Here is a 20,985-nt window from a genome sequence, read left to right as displayed (position 1 = left end):
TTTGTTCGCACATTGCCTGGATGCGATTCCTGTGCCATCATGACCAATCTGGAAGTCAGTGCCCCAGGGGGTACGACTCGTTCAGCCCGAAACAGTAGTCCATCTACCACTGACAGCTCTCCTTGAATGCGAAAATACAACCTTAGTTTTCCGGCTAAACAGTTCTTTTCCGGCCATCTAGACATAACGTACCCTGCTACCTCGTTTAGCAGCGGATCATCAGCTGTTGCTGCTTGTAGTTCACTTTTTGTTATCAGGCTGGAAACTGCAGCGACCACCTCTTCCACAGGTTCGTCCTCAGTCAACCTCAGAGGCAACCGAGAAAGTGCGTCCGCGACGACATTAGTTGTGTTTCTTTTTAACAGTGTGCTTTGAAATATCACCTAAATGCAGTCTAGTAGATTAGAGGTATATGTAAGTGCACCAAAAGTACTGTATTTACTTGCGTATAGGCTAACCTGTTGTATTTAAAAATCACTCCAAACTTGGTGGTTGATCAGTGCAGAAGTCATGGCCAGATCAAGGCGCAAACCCACCTACAAACGCAGAAAGGAAGAAGAAAACAGCACAAATAATGCTATGGCAGGAAGCCTTGGCAAAGCATGCCATTTGCTAGCACTATTACTTTGCTAAGGCTACCACTCAGAAGATTTTGTGATAAGCCTGACCTGATGACAAGCAAAGAGCCCCACCATGAGAACTCTTGGCTTTGTGGGTTAAGATGGACGATTACAGCATCCTCTGCCCCCTATCCTGGCCATGCTGAAGCCAGGCTTCAAAGCAGATTGGCTGACATACCAAGCTGATCCCAGTTGCGCCGTCAAGCAGCAAGTCATGCCTCCTGATGGTTGGCAGCTGTTCTTGCAAGCATTTAAGCGAGCTCCGGTAACAATTTTATTACCGCAGCTTGATGTGCTGTGCTGGTCGCCTTATAATTGCACGTTTGTGGCTTGGAGCTTGCATTGAATGACCTGTATGCATCCCAACTTTTTTTTATTTTCCGATTCCCGGAATTATGAGGTAGACCTGTATGGCTTATTGACCAGTATGCTATTAATATGTAAACTCAACCAAATCGCATTTTTAGTACACGAATCCGAGCAGCTATTAACTGCAGATGAAAGTGGCTTCAAGCCCTGAATCAGACTGATTAGGTCATGCATGTCTGCACATAGGTGTGTATAGCTGTGGTGAACATGGTGTATGCCACATTTGTAGCATCCAAAAGTGCCTGAGTCATTGTTTTGCTTGTCATAAGCACTTGATCATTGCTGTACTTCAAACATATTTACGTATTTAGAAGGGTAGAGTTTTGGGCAAGCTGGTGACACATATAAAGGCAAAGGAAGCATAAAGTATGGGAAGCAAAGATGAGGATAGATAGGCAGGATGGGGGATTACCTGGATTTTAACCCTTTAAAGTTACAGTTAACTACCATTGAGGTGAACTTGTTCAAGATGGATTCTTGGATGTACTGTACTGAACAATATTAGAACATGTGGTTTGCTTTCTATAGACATGGTGTAAGAAAATGCACTTAATACAAGCACTGTTGACCTAAATACTATTTTTTGTAATGCAGTAAGTTTTGACAGAAAAACTCCACACTATACAGGCACAGAAAAACAAACTTCACAGGATGAGGAACTTAGGTAAGTGCACACCCGCATTTGTGAACAAAAATTTTGGAAGATCGGAGAGATCGGGGCAGCATTCTTCATTGGCAAGGTATTGGTATCAGTTCACCATTGTTGTCACTGATCGGTAACAAAATCGGGTTCATTGCTGGCTGGCGCTGAGATATGAATGCAACAGACATTCACATCTACATCCATGATTGGCATCTGAACTTACAAATAAAAACCTTCTCTATCAAGAATAAACCAGCTGATAGTTGCGTTACATCCTGTGGACCTGTTCTCTGTATATATGGTGTTGGGGTTTAACTTAGCGCATTAAAAAAAATGCTTGGCGCATTGCAAAAAATAGTTCTTAGTATGCAACACTAACTAGCCTCTTTCGTAATCTTGTTGAACCGGGAACCATGGCGACTGTGTACAGCAGTACTTGCAGAATGCATATCTGGCATTCTCAAACCAAGCATGAAATAAACAGAAATAAAAGGAACTTTCTTGGATCTCCCTGAGGCGAGTGGGGCAGGTGATGCATGTGACCCAAGCATTGTTCAAACAAGGCAGTGCATTTGTGTTTCCATGCTGGTGTGACTGCTCCTGTAGAGTTTCTAAATATACATAGAGGAAAAGCTGGCACCACCGTCTATGCGAGTTCCTTGAAGAGCACTTCATCTGCCGCAGGAATGTCGGGAAGACGATGTTTCGGGCTTGATTTGGCTGGTGTTAAGTCGAAAGCGTGGATTGTACCTCGAAATTGGTAGTTGTGCTGCGATGCTCTCCTCTGTGCGCAGATTAAGTTGTTTCAGTGCTGCGTTTTTCACTTCTTCAAAAGATTTAATGCAAATGATACTTTGATGTTAGGCTGGTATGAAAACTTTCACAGCATTCTCGAGAAGAGTCGTATTTTTACGGCTGAATCCACGTTTTATTTCAAGCAATAGCCAAGCCAAGTAAGAAACCTCGTCTTCCCGGCGTTGTTGCACCTCTCCATGGTGGATGAAGTGTAGCGCCGCCAGCATTCTCTCTAGTTATTAAGAAACTCTCTGAATGCCCCAAAGCTCTAGATCGTCGGGAAAACTGTTCTCTTCACTCTTTGCAACTTCAGTGCAACAGTAGTGTTGCAGGAGCCCTGCCCCAAAGACTGAAACTGGTAGGCTCAGTTGTAATGTGACGAATTTGACAAAAAATGTGCTGTTCAAAATAACTTATTTGTTTAAGCACCTTTTGATCAATGTTTGAGATCATTATCTAAGAATTGTACAATTAAAGTTTTTCTTCAAACTCGAACCAGGCAGCCACACTCATGTTGTGTAATGCACCCTTGTTAGAAGGGCCTGCAAACACCCATTGAGTTTGGTGAGTAAATGCGTTTTATTATTATGCGGAGCTGAGCCGAGTTACTGTAATGTGTGGCACGTAGCACTCACAAATTGAGCACAGAGTAAGCATTTCCGGAGAAATGTTTCTTACTTTGCCAGTTGCAATCAACTCACAGCTGTGGGCAAAGGCAAATCACCAAGCAGGTTATGCCACTAAGCAGGCTCTTCTGAATGTCTGCCACTGTTTTATTGCTCAGGGGTTAGCATCAATTTTAAATGTAAGAGGTCCCACAAAAGCATGTTTGACTGTACAATAATTTCATACTTAATCAAATGAACATAAAAATTAATTAAAATGAGCAACAACAGCCTGCTTGTTCTTCAGAATATGATGCACTTTTGACAGTAACAATCACAATTTGTTCAAGCCTGCTGCTTCTCTTGCCTGAGCTCCTTCTCTTTGCTTCCAGCAACCTCTGGCAGCCTTGTTGTGCAGCTACTCTGCTTCCTGGTTTTATGGAATTGTGCACAGTGAAACCTTGTTAATTCCACCCTGTTAATTCAGAAATCTGGAAAATTCGGACGGGCTGACGTGCACCACTGGTATTTTCATTTTCCCTCCAGAAGGCGCCTCGCTTTCCTGACGTTGACGAGTTTTCCTCGGTTCCGTCTGCCTGATTCTTTCGTTCTTTCATTAGGGTGAAACGGCGCGCTTGTCAGGCGCTGTTCACAGTGTGTGCGGTGATGCCTCTTCACATGTGAAGACACTGCTTGTGAGGAGGCTCCACTGCTACCACATATTACTGTGAAGGAGGCCATGGACGGCTTTACCATTCTGGAGCAGTTCTGCTTGTACAATCCCGCGAGTGCATGCAGTATGAATCTGATGCTGTTCAGAAAAATTGTCGTTGCCGTGCAGTTTTTAATCTCAAAAGCAGACGACAGCTGTCCTGGTTCTCACAAAAAAAAAAAAAATTACCTACTATGATGTGAACGGTTTCTAGCACTTCTTTGTGTGTGGGGGGCATTCATTAATTCTGACCTTCGGATAATTCAGACCTTTTTCCCGGTCCCTGAAAGTTCAAATTAATGAGCTTCTACTGTACTAGGTTTTGTATGTGCACCAACCAGAGAAAGCCACCTGTTGCAGGGGCAGTACAACGACTGATGTGGTTCAGGTAGGCACCTTCGGATAAAGGTGATACCAGGGTTACTGTGGCAGTGGCGACCGGACGTGGCATTGTTAGACATTGCAGCACTTCTGGAGGCTCAGTTTCTGGAGAAATTAAAGGAAATTTTACTTGCAACATGGGCATCATTTCAAAGTTGTAGCCTGTGGGCATAGTGCGACCACAAAAAAGGGGAGGAAGATGACGAGTTTTGCAGTCTTCAGGGTTGCTCTTCCCTTTTAAGATGAATAGTGTACAACTCGCCATCTTGCATTTTGCTGGCATAGTGCCGTTATGTTACATCCTGAAAATTCGCCGAGAAAAAAAATGAAAAAAAGGACTGACGAAGCTTGCTTCTGTAACAAACACTCTGCCTTTAATAGCAATGCAGCTTTGTTGAGAGTAGCTTGGTGACATTTACTGTGAATTTATATTCAGTCTAGCCTCACTAAAATTTTAGTCTACTGAGTAAGCAGAATGAAGATTTGCAGATTTCCAAAGGAGCCCTGAAACATATTTTATGAAAGTTTCAAAAGTACGGGTCTTAGGAAAGGCCATCCAATGCTGAGTCAAATTGAGCAGAAAGATTTAAAAAGGGGATCTGTATCATTCGAATTAGCAGCTACCGAAAATTGCCTTCTCAGTGTTTCCAAGGCCTTCTCTACCTGCTTGTCATTTCTACTGCTCCGTAAATGGCACTGCAATGTGCTCGCAATACTCTGCCCAGTGACTGCAGTTTGCATCTGTTTTGGTTTTTACATGATCCAGTTACTGCTAGCTTAGGTGCATGACCCACCAGGCCTGCTCTGCCCACTTTTTCAGTTGCTCCACTCTTGACTCCACTCCTGATGTGAAATAAATTCACCCAGTTAACAACTAACATCTCTTGTTGTGATGTGATAGTAATGGAAATAATATCGTAGCTTGGCAAAAAATGGTGGGTATTTGGAAGGTACACAAAGGGGTCAACCATTGTTGCAAGATTGTAGGTCTTTCACTCTATCAGAGCAGCTGTATTTGGCTCTGTTGTTCACCAGTATATGGTTGAATGCGTGGGAGGGTTTTCATATTACCACATTCAAAAGGGGCTTCAGGCTTCTTTTAAATCTGTGTTTTTGCATTTTCTTCTTTTTTTCTTGATCTCATTTAAAAAGAACAGAGTATTTCACAGTACCACAAGAGGTAATGAGCATCTTTGTGGATATTTGTGCCTGCAGTATGGTTGGGGCCTTGCTGAAGTGCTGCCAAAACTTATCATGATGAAACTGACATATTGAAGTGGTGGCATTGCTTCGAGGATTGTTGTGCACCATAGTAAGATATTTCCTACAAGAGTATGAAGTGCTGAACCCTTCTGCACCCATGTGGACAGTCTTCCACTACGATCTTAATGCAGCTCTTTGCGTTTGGTATTTCAGTGCATAATATAAGTTCGCTGTTCTGATGTTGCTTGATCTCATTTTAAAAAGAACAGAGTATTTCACAGTACCACAAGAGGTAATGAGCATCTTTGTGGATATTTGCGCCTGCAGTATGGTTGGGGCCTTGCTGAAGTGCTGCCAAGACTCCATCATGATGAAACTGACATATTGAAGTGGTGGATTGTTGTACACCGTAGTAAGATATTTCCTACAAGGCTATGAAGTGCTGAAACCTACACCCATGTGGACAGTTTCCACCAGATTTTAATGCAGCACTTTGCATTTGGTATTCCAGTGCATAATGAGGCGCCACGGTGGCTCAGTGGTTATGGCGCTCGGCTGCTGAGCTGAAAGACGCGGTTTCAGTACCGGTCGCGGCGGTCAAATTTTCATGGAGGCGAAATTCTAGAGGCCCGTGTACTGTGCGATATCAGTGCACGTTAAAGAAACCCAGGTGGTTGAAATTTCCGAAGCCCTTCACTACGGCGTCCCTCATAGCCTGAGTCGCTTTGGGACTTTAAACCCCCATAAACCATAAATTATTCTGTGCATAATGTTTTGAGTATATTCTCAAGAGTTCATTTTAGGAGACTGCGCTGCAAATCTCTTTAATATTTTGCACGAATATTATGCAAGGCCCATGATATAGTAAGGCTTGCACTCCTGGCGGAAATACTGAAGAAGTATATTTGAGGACATTTCCTCTAAAGGAAGTTCCATTGGACTAATCAAGGTCATCATGCCTGACTTCTAAGCCGCTCCGGTGGCTCAGTAGTTATGGTGCTCGGCTCCTGACCAGAAAGGCTCGAGTTCGATCCCGGCAGCGGCGGTTGCATTTCAATAGAGGCGAAATGCTTGAGGCCCGTGTGCTGTGCGACGTTAGTGCACGTTAAGAACACCAGGTGGTCGAAATATCGGGAGCCCTCCACTACGGCGTCTCTCATAGCCTGAGTTGCTTTGGGACGTTAAACTCCATAACCATACTTGACTTCTGCTTATACTTGTTGTTCATATGAATGTCTTCTGCCTGTTTTTGTCAGCTGACATTGGTGTGGTTGTGTTTATTGAGTGGATGCCCTCTGTGCTTGCTGATGTTTCTTCTGTCCGTCTTGTTTCTTTCACAGCTGTCATTATAGTGGCAGGTTTCCTGTCAGCCCGGTGCTACTACTTCAGACAGAAGCATCAATCACAGAATCCAACAGAGATCAGCTCCTTGGTAGCAGAAAGCCGCCGAGACCCAGTCTACACTGGACTCTAGTCATGGTTGACCGATGGGTCTCTTCCTAAGTATCTCCTTGTTTCTACATGTTGGCCCAAGGCCTATTTTCAAAGTATGTGTTTGCTTCCATAGGCATCAGAGGCCACATTCATGAGTTTCAGCATTTGGACAATTAGGCGCTGTTCAGGGCAGTAATTTGTAAAGTGCCAGCCCACTAGCCAGGCCATTGTAATGGTGAAGAAGTAAAATGAGAATGTAGTGTTCGCACTTAGTGCATGCCAGTATCGGTGCCCGAGCATCAGCGTGCCCCAGGCTTTAAAGGGTATTCTTTCTTGATGTCCTGCAGCCTTCCATGCTGGCCTTCCATGATACTGGTCTCTCATGGTTTTGGAATGCAGCTGAAGCAATACAATTATACATCTTTAGACTGGACCCCATTCTAGTGCATGTTTCACCTTTTCATTAAGTGCCATAACATGTCTTGCATGGAATTCTGAAAGGTGAAGGAACATACTGCACAACTTGAAAAGCATCTTAACTGTAGATTGACATCTGTGTATCCAAGCAAATCTGGTTTGCGGGGAGCTATAGTGCTTTCATTGTTCTTTGCAACAAGCTCAGCTTGTTTTAAACGTCCATTCATAGGTGTCATCTGCACTTCAGCATAATCTCGTCATTTTATGTTGGTTGTCATGATGTTTTGTGAACCCAGTTAACACACTGGTGGAATATCATCAAGTATGAATTTGCTGACTTTTGTGCTACCTTATGGGTGTACTTTTTGTGGTTACAAATGTGCAGAAAGTCTGTTTTCCTTTTGGGCAATATTTTTATCTGTATTGAATTTTGGAGCGCAACATGAGAAATGCTTTAGCATTGTCTTCTTGTCATCAAGCATTGTAATGCTTGCAATCTGGTGCATGGCTTAAGGTAAATGAGTTACCTGGAGTTGTCTAAGGTAAAAATGACAGTAATGCAAAAGCAGATAAATTTTTCTTTAACACTAAGCCAGTGAAATTGAAACATTATAAATTGGGTACATTATGGCATCTATTCTTCTTGTATAGCTTTAAAGGCCCCAGTCTGAACCTGTTACATTTCTGTGTGTTGCTTCGTTTATTACCACAGTTTGTGCTGAGAGTTCCACTCATATAGGGCTTAGGTACCTGTCTCTTGAACTTTGTTACAGTATTTGGCCAGATTCATCATTACATCACAGATTTGTTGATAGGGTTTTCTGTAATCCATGTTGTCAGTTTGTTCGTCTTTTGGAGGGCTATGTGTTCAGCTTGGTGAGCAATGTTAAATCTTCTGTATTGCCAATGCTTGTTTCCGTTTCTGTATGTGGGCACACTTTTTAAATGCCTCTCTCTACAAAATTGTATCGTGGGACTCCGTGTGCAATATGAGTTATGTTGTAACTGCAGTATGAATGTGGAATGCCCCTGTCATTACAAGCAGTATACAGTCTTTATAGTTAAGTTTTAGAACATTATTGACCATTTCACTGCCACTCCCGAGATAGCATGGATATGACATACCACACACGGACCTGAAAATGCTTATTTTGGCTTTTTGCTGTAAGCACTGCAATCACATAAAAAAATATTGAGAGCATATCAGGTTCTTGCACTTTGTCTCAGGTTTGTCTAAACACATTTAGCCTGCAAGTTAAAGTTTTGGCAATAGGTGCAGTGTGTGTTTTTGCTGTTATTCAGTAGATTCTTTGTGTTCAGTTGCTTTGTCTCGGTGGTACAGCCATGCTGGGTCAGTACAGCTGGACCAGCCCCTGTTTGGTAGGCGAGGAAATTCATGCATGTTTGATGAATTTTGGCTGCAGCACGAATGTTGTCTATGTGACCCAAATTGTCCTCCCAACAAACATGGCGGGAAGCTCCAGCAGGGCTTGAGTACGATTCAGAAAACTTTGGGATGAAAAGGTCAGGGAAAGTGTGAGAGTTATGCAAACACCTCTTTTTTTACACATGGATAAAACTTCTTGGCAGGCAGCTATGTTAGAGTGAATGTTGTCTGTTGCATAATAGGGTTAATATTTTAATTTCTGAAATGAGGGCATATTTTTATGCTCGAAACACAAAGGTTGTTGCTTTCCATGATACTTTATATTGTAGAATTCAGCTGGAAAGTTTGTGTTCTAAAATTATTGATCACTAAGGTTGTGACTTAAAACCTAGCTAATTTTGCCATACTGGGTGGGCCTTAGCTCTGGCGTTTGCGCCTCTGAATGCATAGTTTGTTGTACAGTGAATGCTCATTAATTCGAACTCCATAATTCGAATTTCTGGATCATTCGAACTGCATGACTTTGTCCATCCATGCTCCATTTGAGTCTGTGTAAACCATAGCGTGTTAATTCAAATGTTAATGGGTTGCATCACCGATAATTCAAACTACACACCGCCACAGCTGGGTAGCCTGGGCATGTGGTGAACCAAGCAACGCATGTGCGGGCCTGCATCGCCTCTACAGAGGAGAGGTGGAGAGGGTAGAATTGGCATGCGCGGTACGAGGCCGGGTAAACTGGGCACAGGGGGCTCTCTATGTGGGCGTCTTCGATTTACCATGCTTGGGCAGCCCACTCGCTGCCTGAAAATTTGCTTGTGACAGTAAGTCGCATGGGTTGGTGGCCACCGGCTAGCTGCTACCAGCCTGCTAGCTGTTACGGCAGCAAGGCCGCCCCAGCGTGACACCAGGGTTGCGAGGTTTGGCTCCTTTGGACTAGATTGGCTACTTTTGGGGCCTCTTGGCTGCAAAAATTTTAGCTTGGCTATTTGGCTACTTTTGAAATCTAAATTGGGACTGAAGAATGGAATAGTTCTTCTTTTTTCGCCAGTGATTAGAGGACATTAAAGGGGCGGCGAAGCACCGCTTGAACGGATGCCAGTTACACTTCAGGTGGATTCTTTGTCACACAGATGCTGACTCAAAAAGAATTACGAGAATCGATGCATAGGAATGGGAGTTATTCAATGAAGAAATTTCAAAAAATGCTGCCCTCAACTCTATTTTCGCGCAGCTTCCCATTCCCATTTCACTTTCCCAATGACGGCACTTAGTGCGACCAATCAAAACAGCCTATCTGAGCATGTGGTTATAGTGTTCTAGAAGGGGGTAGTGGGTTCAGGGAGAGCCCGCGGGTGCGCCATCTCACGTCGATAGTCCGAGATGGCGCCACCGGAGCACCGGCTGTAAAGAACCCGCGACATACCCACGATACGCGCTGCATTCGCAGCGCCGAGAAACCTGTGTGCATCTGGTGTAACACCGAAAATCGGACGTCTGCAGCTCGAATGCATTTTTCTTAAAACCTACCTCTCAAGGCAAAGAGCCCGGAAAAGGTGGAAAGGCGGACATGCCATAAGTTTGTGCGAAGATAAAGCCGACCCAACGGGTGCAGAGACAGAGCCGCCGTACGACGATCCGGTTGCATTTCTGAACGCAGACCTCAAAAACAGGGCAGAAGTAAAATTGTGGTTGAGCAAATCGCTTAATTTTCTATCAAAATTTTCGATGCACGTCCAGACGAAATCACATTCACTGTTAAAGTTAGCTAAACAATTGCGGCATGCGTACTTACGCATCCTGAACAGAAAGATACCGAATCTACAAGGCTTTATTTCATCAAGTTCAGCTTTTATTTTCCAAAGTACACGTTCACTGAAATCTAGAGATAATTCCTGCTACAGTGATGCCATTATAGTAGGCGGTCACGGCGGTTCCTGCAATGCGCGAAATTTCGTTATAAACATGCAAAAAAGAAAGTAGGGGAGCTAATGGTAGTAGCAAACAAGTTTATTGGTACAATAAACAGGCAGCCACCTCTTTTTCAAGGCACTGCTTACGGCTGCTATGAGAGAGGTACTATAGACAACGCTTATCTTCGTGAACAATTTCTTTTTCTGCCGTTCCTGTTGCGATTGGTTCAGCCCTTTTAATAATTACATAAAAACATAAAAGTGTAGCCTTGTCAGCACATAGAACTTCGTCAGCCCTGTTGTGAGCGCATCTGCCTGCTGGCTGCAACCTAAGGCATAGCGAAAATTTGCCTTCACAAGCAGCGTTTAATCTACTATGCTGTCACTGTAGAGTTCATTTGACTGAAGAAAACAGGGAATATGTTCTCTAACTTCTTCACTGCCCGGAAAAGTTCTTGCGAAGGATACAAGAACTCTCCCTTGTCACATATCACTGTGAACTCAATTTCTGCATTCCTTATTGGAGCTTTCCAAAAGAAAGGCTTTGCATACAGTGCTTGCAGTCATAATGTTTAGGAAACTTTCGGGCAACATACCCTGCCATATAATGTATAAGCCGGTCGTTGCTCTTCTGCTCTACATACTCTCTGTGCTCAGCAGAAATACTCTGAAGCATGCGCCCGGATGAAGCTAGGTTGCCTTTCTCGATGAGCTGGTCGATTGCAGCAACCCTGTCTTCTTTAGCAGGAGCATTGCACGCACCCTGGAGAGAACTTATTTCTCCACTACCTCGATTAAGGTCAGCATTTCCTGAGCGCGCTGTCTTGGCAAGATTGTAAAACGACAAGCTGTTGACGACAATTAGAAACTGTGTGGGGGTTGGGTGGTCGTTGGACCCGCAGGATTGCCTGATTATGCCAAATAAATTTTCCAGTGTATCCTGGCTCAATCTGGATGTTGTGATGTACTTAAATCCCTGGCTGGCAAATTCGGCGTCTTTCCTCATCTTTCGGCACGGTAAACAACAGCGGCTGCTTTCCTTTAGTCCACTTGTAGCCGGTTTGACACCCGGGAGCAAAGCAGTGTCGTTGCTGTTGACGGTTCGGCATTCCTACGTTTCACGAATGAAGAAGGCAGCCGGCGAAACAAACTAAAATGATGCGCTGAAAAAACGGAGAACAGCCAAAGCCGCAAAACTTGCGCGAACAAACGTGCGAGAGGCAGCACATGGGCACCACCAACAGCCAGCCCACACGACTACAGCGCCGCCGCTAACATCCGGGTCCCGTCTGCACTCGCGGCCTCGCCGCAATGCATAGGGCGTGCTGGCTGCTGAACCCACTACCCCTTCTAGAACACTATAACATGGTGGAAGTTTGCACTCCATGGTTGCCTGTTCTCTGTAACTCGTTCATGCCAAGGCTGGCAGCGCCGTTTGCATGGTTACAACAACCATGTGAACGCCTAGCTGACCCAGCGATGCTTCATTGTCACATCGACGGCGCAGAAGGGAACACTGATCAGTGACGTTCCCTTACTTATGGATCCGAACTCGAGCGCGAGATACTGCGGCAGTGTGACAGCCTGCACAAGATATCAGACACATTTAGCATGGCGCGTACCGCTACTGCTTACTGCCTACCATCGCCCGTCGCTCCTAGCGCGCTGGTTGGTCACGGCGAGCAAGGAGCGCACGCAGTTGACAGGAATGTGGCGCCATCTGGCACCGCCGCCTGGTGATCCTCCACAAGCTGACGATGCGCACTGCCTGCTAAATGTGAAATGAACGCATCCTTCCTTGGGACCTAAACGAACACTTGTTGAGTGCAATGGCTCAATCGGATCGATTGCGCACAGCCGCTCTCAGATACATAGAGAGTAGACATAAGTGTTGAGTGCTAGGTCGTAGGATGTTTACAGAAAGGCGCAAAGTCCTTCAATGCAAAAAGTAGCCAGAGCCTCTGATGGTGTATTTTTTTTTACTTGCTTTACAGTGCTTTTATCTAGGGCAGACAAGTTAGTTTTGTTAATTTAATATAAAACACAAAAATTTGACAAAACGTATCTCTAGTTATTAACACAATTTGCAGTATATTTACTCTTTGTCCAATCATCCAGCTCCCGCTAAGTGATGTCATATCCGCTGCTGAAAACCGCCACTGCATGGTGACACTGTCAGTACCACGAATTTGTTTTGGCGAGCTAATTCAAATATTAAAAACCGGAGTACATGCGGCATGACCAATGCTAATATCATCACTATAACTCATTCTATCATTCTATGCAACCAAGGGGCTAAACAATGCAATGATTATGTGTTTCGGGGCCCCTTTAAGTACTCCAGAATGCTGTATATGATCATTATGCTGTTGTACCTTGGTTAAAAAATTATCTGTAATAACCTCCTTGACGAAACTTGACGAAATACTTCTTGCTCCTGTGATCACTAAATTTCATAACTACAGCGCAACGAACGGGACATAGAAGAAGAACACAGGCAGGGACACAACACAGCGCTGACTCACACTGAAATCTTTATTAGCTGCCAGCCAGAATAAGTACCCGACTGGCGGCCAGAAAAGGAAGGCAATGCACACAAGTCACAAATATATAGAAAAAACTCGAAATAAAGCGCATGCGTGTCAGCATTCGCAGTCGAGGTATCGTTTTTCTTTTTCTGATAGCGATACGGAGGGTGCGCTTATACAATCTTTTGGGAGCCTTGCTATCATATGTGCTTCTAAAATTTCTCTTCTCAGCGAGTCGCAGTTCCTACCTACCACAACGCACTCGTTGTACAGTGGCTTGCAGGCATCGATGACATCTTCGTCATCATCTTCATCACTTTTGCAGTTTCTGCAGTGTTTGGCTACGTGGCCTACTATGGGGCCACTTGAGACATTATAGTCATGCTCCTTTAATCTTTCGTTGATACATCGGCCGGTTTATTGCTTTCCGCATGATAGCGGCAAAGAGTAGGTGACTCCCTCCTGGCAGGGGACAAATTGTTTTGCATGCCTTTTCAAGCAGCCGCGTGGTTCACTGTTGGCCGAGTTAACTTTCTTCACCAGGCTGGATTATCAAATAGGTGCCGAAAACACAACATCAACCCCCACATGCTTTCCATTTCTCTTCAGGTTGTGTGAGACCTGCTGCAGATATGGCACAACGGCAACTTTTCTCTTTTTCTCCTTGTTAATTTTGCTATTGCCATCAGGCCTCAACTTTTTCGGCAATTTTTCTGCGACTGAAACCAGAACTTCTGAAGGGTAACCAGCCTGTGTCAAACGGTCTACTTGGTTGTGGAAACTTTGCTCCAACCTATGCTCACATGATTTCTTTAAAACATTGTCAAAAACTGAATGCGCAAGTGCTCTTTTCACGAGCTTGGAATGGGCTGATGAGTATGGCAGGATGGGTTTTCGACCACGAGGCTCAAAAGCCCAACATACATTTGATGAAGTGAATTGAAGTGAGAGATCTAAAAGCCTGATAACATCATTAAGTGGTACTTCGTGTGTTAAAATCATTGGTTTCAGGCACTCGGAGAACACTGAAAAAACATGAAGGAACTGCTGCTCGAATTCGAGGTTGTCGCATTCTAAAAACACGAAGAAGTCGTCTACAAATCTAAAAATGCCACAAACACGGGACCCTTCGAACCGCTCATTCAATATTTGGTCGCGCAAAGCCAGGAACATGTCACTAAGGATGGGTGCAAGGCATGAACCAATACAGATACCATCTTTTTGAATGTAAACATCACCATTCCATTGAGCAAAAGTGGACTCTAGATAACAAGATAGCAGTTTGAGAAAGCTGCCTGTGGAAATCTCGCACTCATTCTGGAATGCAACGGCGCCATACTGGTCGATGAAGTGACTAATGGAAGACATAATTTCAGCCTGAGGAATAGTGTAGTAAAGATGTTTCAGATCAATAGAAAATCGCCAAGGTTTCTTATTGTAATTGCATTTTAGAAATGCTATTACTTCGTCTGAAGGGGTCGTCAAATGTTAAAACCTTCAGTTTTTCTTGCAAAAATTTCGCGACCTCTTTCTGCCATGTTCCAGTTTCAGAAATTAATACACGAAACGGCCACTCCTGCTTGTGGGTTTTTGCTGTGAGAAACATTTGCAGGCATATTTTGTGGCTACTTTCTATCACACTTTATAGCTTAGTCAAATTCAGCCTATTCTATGAATTCAATTGTGAGTCAGCGCTGTGTTGTGTCCCTGCCTGTGTTGTTCTTCTACGTCCTGTTCGTTGCGCTGTAGTTATGGAATATAGAAACCAACTCGCCCAACAACTTACCTTGTCGATCACTAAATGTTTGGCAAACTTGTCCTCCTTGGCACGACTCCAAAATTTCTCCCTCCGTTATGCAATGCTGCTATGTAGGTTTTCTTTCAACTAACAATAAAACGTGTTTCATCTCCATTCACTGAAACATACTTTAGCCAAGTAAGGAAGTGACCTGCTACTTATCAGGTATATACATTGTTTCCTTCATGCTCTGCTTGTTCAAAGCGAGTTGACTAGTGATCAGCGGCACATACTAGGCTGACAACCCACTTGTGTGGTGCTGAAAACGGGAGCCTTGGCTAAAATTTTTAAGGACACAGGGTTTCTTTTTCAGCCGTTTAGTGGTGCATTGGCAACCTAGAAAACCAAAAGGTTTTGAAAGGTGACGACAAAGGTTGTCTTTACCTTACAGGAACTAAGAGCTTCAAGGGTGGCATAAGTGTCGCAGTACACGGCTGAAACGAAAACCATGTGATCTGAAAAACATTGACTGAGGCTGTGTTTCCAACACCTTGAATACCCACATTTGGCAAACAGCCTATTTTTGCAATAGAATGCAGCAAAAAATGATCACAGGAGATAAAGGGCAAAAGCAATTTGTGCGTCAAATCATAATCTTGCTTACAAAGGACTGAAGAAATTTCATGCAAAGAGCGAGAACAGTGCAATGCATTCCGCATACCAGGTGTTTCAGCGAACACTTTCAACAATTTTCAAAATTAGGCTTTTTGGGGTAAAAATATGGTTTTTGCGGCATAGTATTACCAGTGTTGGCAGACACCAGAAAACCGGTTAATCGTCTTAAGTAGTAAGCTGGTTAACTAATTTTAATGATTAACTTTTTAACTGGCAGAGTAAGCCACCTAGTTGGTATTAGAGATTTGTAGCCGGTCGTTAGTAATAGCCATATGACTTTTTGGAATTTAGAAAACGCAGTTACCCTTAATTGGTGCTGCGGCTCAACAAAATTTGGCTTTTTCGACTGGTTACGTGCACTGCAGGGCTTGCTTTGCCTGCATGCTTTCGAAAGCGCATGTACTTTCACACATGGCAATTAAATACAGCCATACAGTCATGGCAATTAAAATTGCCATGACTGTTGCTCAGGAACAGTCTTTCTGCTCCAACTAGGATAAAAAAAATTCTTCTGGTTACTTTTCAGTTACTTTCATAAATGAATCCTGTGTGTCTGAGCTTCTGTGTTGAGCTGTTCATTTCTTTTTTATTTAATCAGCGTTGCTCTTGCCTTCCAAGTTACTCACAGGTACTGTTACCCTGCATCCCACAACAGTTATAAATTCCTGACATTTTTGCATCTGGTGACATTTAAGGCACCGCTTTTGGATACTTTTGGCATCTTGGATGCAGGTTGGCTACTTCTTAGCTAGTTTTACATTGTTTGTGGCTCTTTTTTGAGCTTAGGATCTATCAACCTTGCCTAGCAGCACGGATCACTGAAGGCAGATGCCCTCCAAGATTTGTACCAGGCTGTTGCTTGTGGTGCTGATGTCGAAGGCTTCAGTAGCTTGCTGTGTCAGCTGTTGTTGTTGAGCGATGGACAGTGTGACCATTGGGGAGGTACCGAAAATCTGCACGCCGCAGCATCTCCAGCCGTAGGGTTTCTTAATATTACTTAGAGGAAGAGCTAGCAGCGCTGCACTTAATCCATTATTAGAGTCACTGGATAAGTTTTTCAGAGTGCTGCATTCCTTTTCTCCACACCGCCGGGCTTGAAAGAACTATCGCTCCCGCTGCCCGTTGTTGTTACCGAAGTAGCAAACACCGTCATTTGGAGGGGCATTCAATAGTGTGCTGGGCTTCCAAAGCCTCCGTGCTTTCGTGAAGGGCCCGCATACACTCGCAAGGTGTTTCTTTAACAAGTTACGAAAATTATGTTTTGCCGTTTATTCTGAGTGTCTGTTCACGTCGTCTGCAAAGTTAGCTATGGCAACTATGCAGAAGTTAAATTGATCACTTATAATAACGATGTTGCAAAAGCAGGTACACAGGGACCCACAGATGCGATTGCAGTGCTGGGAATGGTATTAGAGAGCCTGTGCATTGTGCGAAAATGAGGGGTCCTTGAGTAAACGTTTATAATTTATTTAAGTTCCAATCATGGCACAACATGCAGAGCAGAGCCTTGGCAGGCTATGTATACCACACTTTGCTGCACCTCTTCTGCTTAAGGTGCTTCAACCATTCATGCTGGGAGTTCCTGTCATGATTCAAAGATTTCATGTAGAATTGGAACCTGAGAAGTACATGAAATGTAACAGTTCGAAGGGAGACATCACTACCATGGGTAGGACAACCAGCCATTGGAAGGTGGACACCATGCAGAAAAAAAGCAAAATCCGACAATTGCAGCACTAATCTTTTCTGAAAAAAAAAATAGTGAACAAATCTTCCAGTGTGGTCATTAACTTTGTGAGGTGACATACTGATACAGTAGGCGGCCACAGTAAAATTGCTCGAAAAACTCTTTTGCGAGTTCCGGTTTGCGGCCACCTTGGTAATCGTTGAGCATTTAGCACAAAGGCTGAGTAAAAGTTTGCCGGTGGTGTTGGTCCGATGATTTCCAGAAACTGGATGCACCGCTTGAAGGCTTCTCGATGATATGACTTGCAGGCGAAGCGATTTAGTGAGAAGCGAACTTTTATACAGGCTATCTACAGATGGGTACAAACAAAAGTCAGTATACGGCCACAACTATCCGCGGCCGGCCTAGCCGACCGCCTGCACAGAGGCGAGGGACACCGCGTCCCAACAGTCAAACTGGCGCGCCTCGCACCAGCTTTCAACGGTCACTCCCCCTGCACTCGGCCAGACCGAGCGCTTGCCAGCTAGTAGTTAGAGACAAAAGCACACGGGCGCGGCTCCCTTCACGGGTACACCCCGAAGATGCCCGCGCCCCTTTCCACGCGTAAAAATAAACTGCTAACTGCGGCTCATCAGTTTTGGCGAATAGGAAAGCTCAGAACTGATGTCAGCGTTTTCCCTTACCCCCGAGTTCGTCCCTAGGTGGTCTCGCAATCATTCGCCAAGGGGACAGGGGTCCAAGGTCGAGGCCGGCAGATAGCCCCGCCGTCCGGAGCGGCGAAGGAAACCGCAAGGACGAATGGGGAGACTAACCAAAAAGGCATGAGTCCCCTTCTAACGGCGTGCACCCAAAGCAAAAACAAAATAAAACAAAACCGGACGCGCAGCCTAGGTCACTGCCCTCTCGCGGAATATTCGCAACACATGTACAAAAAGATGCGACAGCGCGCCGAACCCTACACCTTCCCCCCAAGACTCGGCTAATCTATCCAAAGATAAGCCGAGGCAACAAACAACAAAAAGGGTTCGGCAAGTGGCGGTTGAGTACCTATGCACGAGCAAGCAACCGGATCCTGCGAGCCCGCATGCTGCGACCCTTCGTCACACACTCACACCCATCCCGAGGACAATGCTAATGACAGTGCCAATGACAAATACTCTCAATCTTGTAACTAAGACAGCACATCATTCTCGGGGCACTCAAACATCTGTAATATGCAAAGACAGTTCCGAGCAGTTTATATCACACTGTCCGTAATCACTGAAGCACACAAGGTAAAATCAGCATAACTGCAGCACAAGAACATTCGGTCATGTCCGTGTCTGTAGCCACTGAACACAGAGTCCTGCCAACTCTGGATCCCCCACACCCACCTACTGCATCCGCGCTTACTCGAGCCTTTTGTTTCATCTCGAGACGTGCTACCAAGGCTAGCCGTGTTGCATACCTGCGCACGGGTCCTTGTTGGGACATGGCGAGTCCTGTTAAAAATGGAGTGGGCATGGCCAACGCAGCCTACGATTCAGCAGCGTCCTCCCGGGTCGAACACTCGCACCCGCCGTCTACGACCGAATATCGGTGTAGCACAGGCGGTCAGCGCAGTGACATTCCGTTTGCGCTGCTGTCTATCCAACTTACGACCCTCGTTGGCGGTCAGCGCACTCAGGCCACGCGCCTTCACTATGGACAGAGCCATGTTTTCTGAGGCCTTCATGCTTTGCGTGCTCAACTGCTGTAGCGCCTTTACGCTGGACGCCAGTCCCTCGGGCTGCATAGGCAAAGACACGCCAAGATCGTGCCGTGATTTGGCGTGCGTCGCAAACTTTTGACATGTTTCCGTGCTCTGTTCACGGTAAAGGACGCAGACACTGTCCACACCAGCTGACCTGCTGTATGGCAATCTCTCCACTGTAGCATTGCTTGTACCCGCGTCCGCTGTCTCAGAATCAGCTCTAGTCAGCTGCGACACCTGCGCTTCAAGCGACGCCGCTACCGCTGAGTTCGATGTTTCATCCGCGTCATTGGGGAAACACCCCCGACGCACCGCTTCCATGTCGATGCGCAAAGAAAGTTCACACTGGACGCCTGTGCCTGGTGAGCCGCCCTTTTCCTCATGCTCATGTGGTTCAGCGCAAAAGTCCGTCATGACCTCACGTGCGTCGCCCACCGGATGGGTTTTATCGGCCTTCCCCTCCACGGGGTTCATCTCCAAGCCAGCAGGTAGGGACCGCTGTTCTCTTTCAACCTGGATTGCTGACTGAGCAGCATCCGGCAACTCAGCGCCAGCCATCTCTACATTGCTTGCCGGGACTTGCGCTTCGCTCGAAGCGCTTTCGATCCCTACCTGTTTCAAGCTGCAGCAACTAACCACATCTTCTGTTACACTGCTCAGCGATTCGTTGCCATCTCCTCTACCCGGAGGGGGTGATCGGCTCTGAGCTCGCTCTAGCGGTACCACCTCCTGCTGTGCACTTCGCTCTTTCAGGAGAGATTCTTTCACATCGTTGTACTCTTGTTTGGCTATCGCTAGTTTGCGCTCGAGAGATTCCAGGCTGACATCGTCCAGCTTATTTTCGAGGCAACTACCTCGCCTGGACCATAAGGCGAACCTGGCATAATGCCCACTCGAACACCTGAATGCGGCAGCGATCTCTACATTGTTTGCCGGGACTTGCGCTTTGCTCGAAGCGCTCTCAATCCCTACCGGCTTCAAGCTGCAGCAACCAACCACATCCTCTGTTGCACTGCTCAGCGATTCGTTGCCGTCTCCTCTACCCGGAGGGGGTGATCGGCTCTGAGCTCGCTCTAGCGATACCACCTCCTGCTGTGCACTTCGCTCTTTCTGGAGAGATTCTTTCATCTCCTTGTACTCTTTGGCTATCGCTAGTTCGCGCTCGAGGGATTCCAGGCTGACATCGTCCAGCCTGGACCATAAGACGCGCCTGGCGTATTGCCCACTCGAACACCTGAATGCGGCCATCACACCCGCTGCTCCCTAACCCTGCGGCTCGAGCACTACGGAGGCAAGCAAATGGGAAGGGGGACTCACTCTGCCGTCGCGTCGCTGCCCATGGCTCCTGCGACCTCTCCGAACCTCTCAGTCAGATGCCGCCTCGTCCTTTCCCACGGCTGCAGCACTCTCTTCCTCGGAGGCCTCTTGTTGCCTCCTCGTTGCTCCGCAGAAAGCCGTGTCCGCTTGAATCTTCCAACTGCCGCCGTTGCTCAGGGATACCACTCTGTGTCTGTTGAAGGCCTTGTCTTCCCGATGCGGTTCGCACCTTCGTACCCCCGTAGCCTGTCGTCCTTTCGGTATCTCGCCTTGGATGCCGAACTTCGTCGTTCTCTCCGTGGATGTCTTCGTCCGTTCCTCGGGGCTGCTGCAGAGCACCAATCCTGTCAACTGCGCCAGTAAAGGTTTGCCGGTGGTTTTGGTCCGGTGATTTCCAGAAACTGGATGCACCGCTTGAAGGCTTCTCGATGATATGACTTGCAGGCGAAGCGATTTAGTGAGAAACGAACTTTTATACAGGCTATTTACAGATGGGTACAAACAAAAGTCATTATACGGCCACAACTATCCGCGGCCAGCCTAGCCGACCGCCTGCACAAAGGCGAGGGACACCGCGTCCCAACAGTCAAACTGGCGCGCGCCTCGCACCAGCTCTCAATGGTCACTCCCCCCGCACTTGGCCAGACCGAGCGCCTGCCAGCTAGGGGTAGCTAGAGACAAAAGCACACGGGCGCGGCTCCCTTCGCGGGTACACCCCGAAGATGCCCGCGCCCCTTTCCATGCGTAAAAATAAACTGCTAACTGCAGCTCATCAGTTTTGACGAATAGGAAAGCTCAGAACTGATGTCAGCGTTTTCCCTTACCCCCG

At 45.9% G+C, this 20,985-nt stretch overlaps 1 protein-coding gene across 3 annotated transcripts in view; it reads left to right on the top strand.

The window, feature by feature from the left end:
• The window catches only part of LOC144112672 (uncharacterized), a 34,381-nt gene extending 19,462 nt beyond the window's left edge, over nucleotides 1-14,919 (top strand). For all 3 annotated transcript variants that reach the window (XM_077645485.1, XM_077645486.1, XM_077645484.1), the window contains one exon: nucleotides 6,669-14,919. In XM_077645485.1, the coding sequence (XP_077501611.1) occupies nucleotides 6,669-6,802 (134 nt within the window). In that variant the 3' untranslated portion in view covers nucleotides 6,803-14,919. The remainder of the gene's footprint in view (nucleotides 1-6,668) is intronic.
• The last annotated feature ends 6,066 nt before the right edge of the window (nucleotides 14,920-20,985 follow it).

Source organism: Amblyomma americanum, chromosome 1 (assembly GCF_052857255.1).
Source record: "Amblyomma americanum isolate KBUSLIRL-KWMA chromosome 1, ASM5285725v1, whole genome shotgun sequence".
Classification (NCBI taxonomy): Eukaryota; Metazoa; Arthropoda; class Arachnida; order Ixodida; family Ixodidae; genus Amblyomma; species Amblyomma americanum.
The sequence above is the reverse complement of the archived record's forward strand: the minus strand, read 5'-3'. Positions and strand labels throughout refer to the sequence as shown.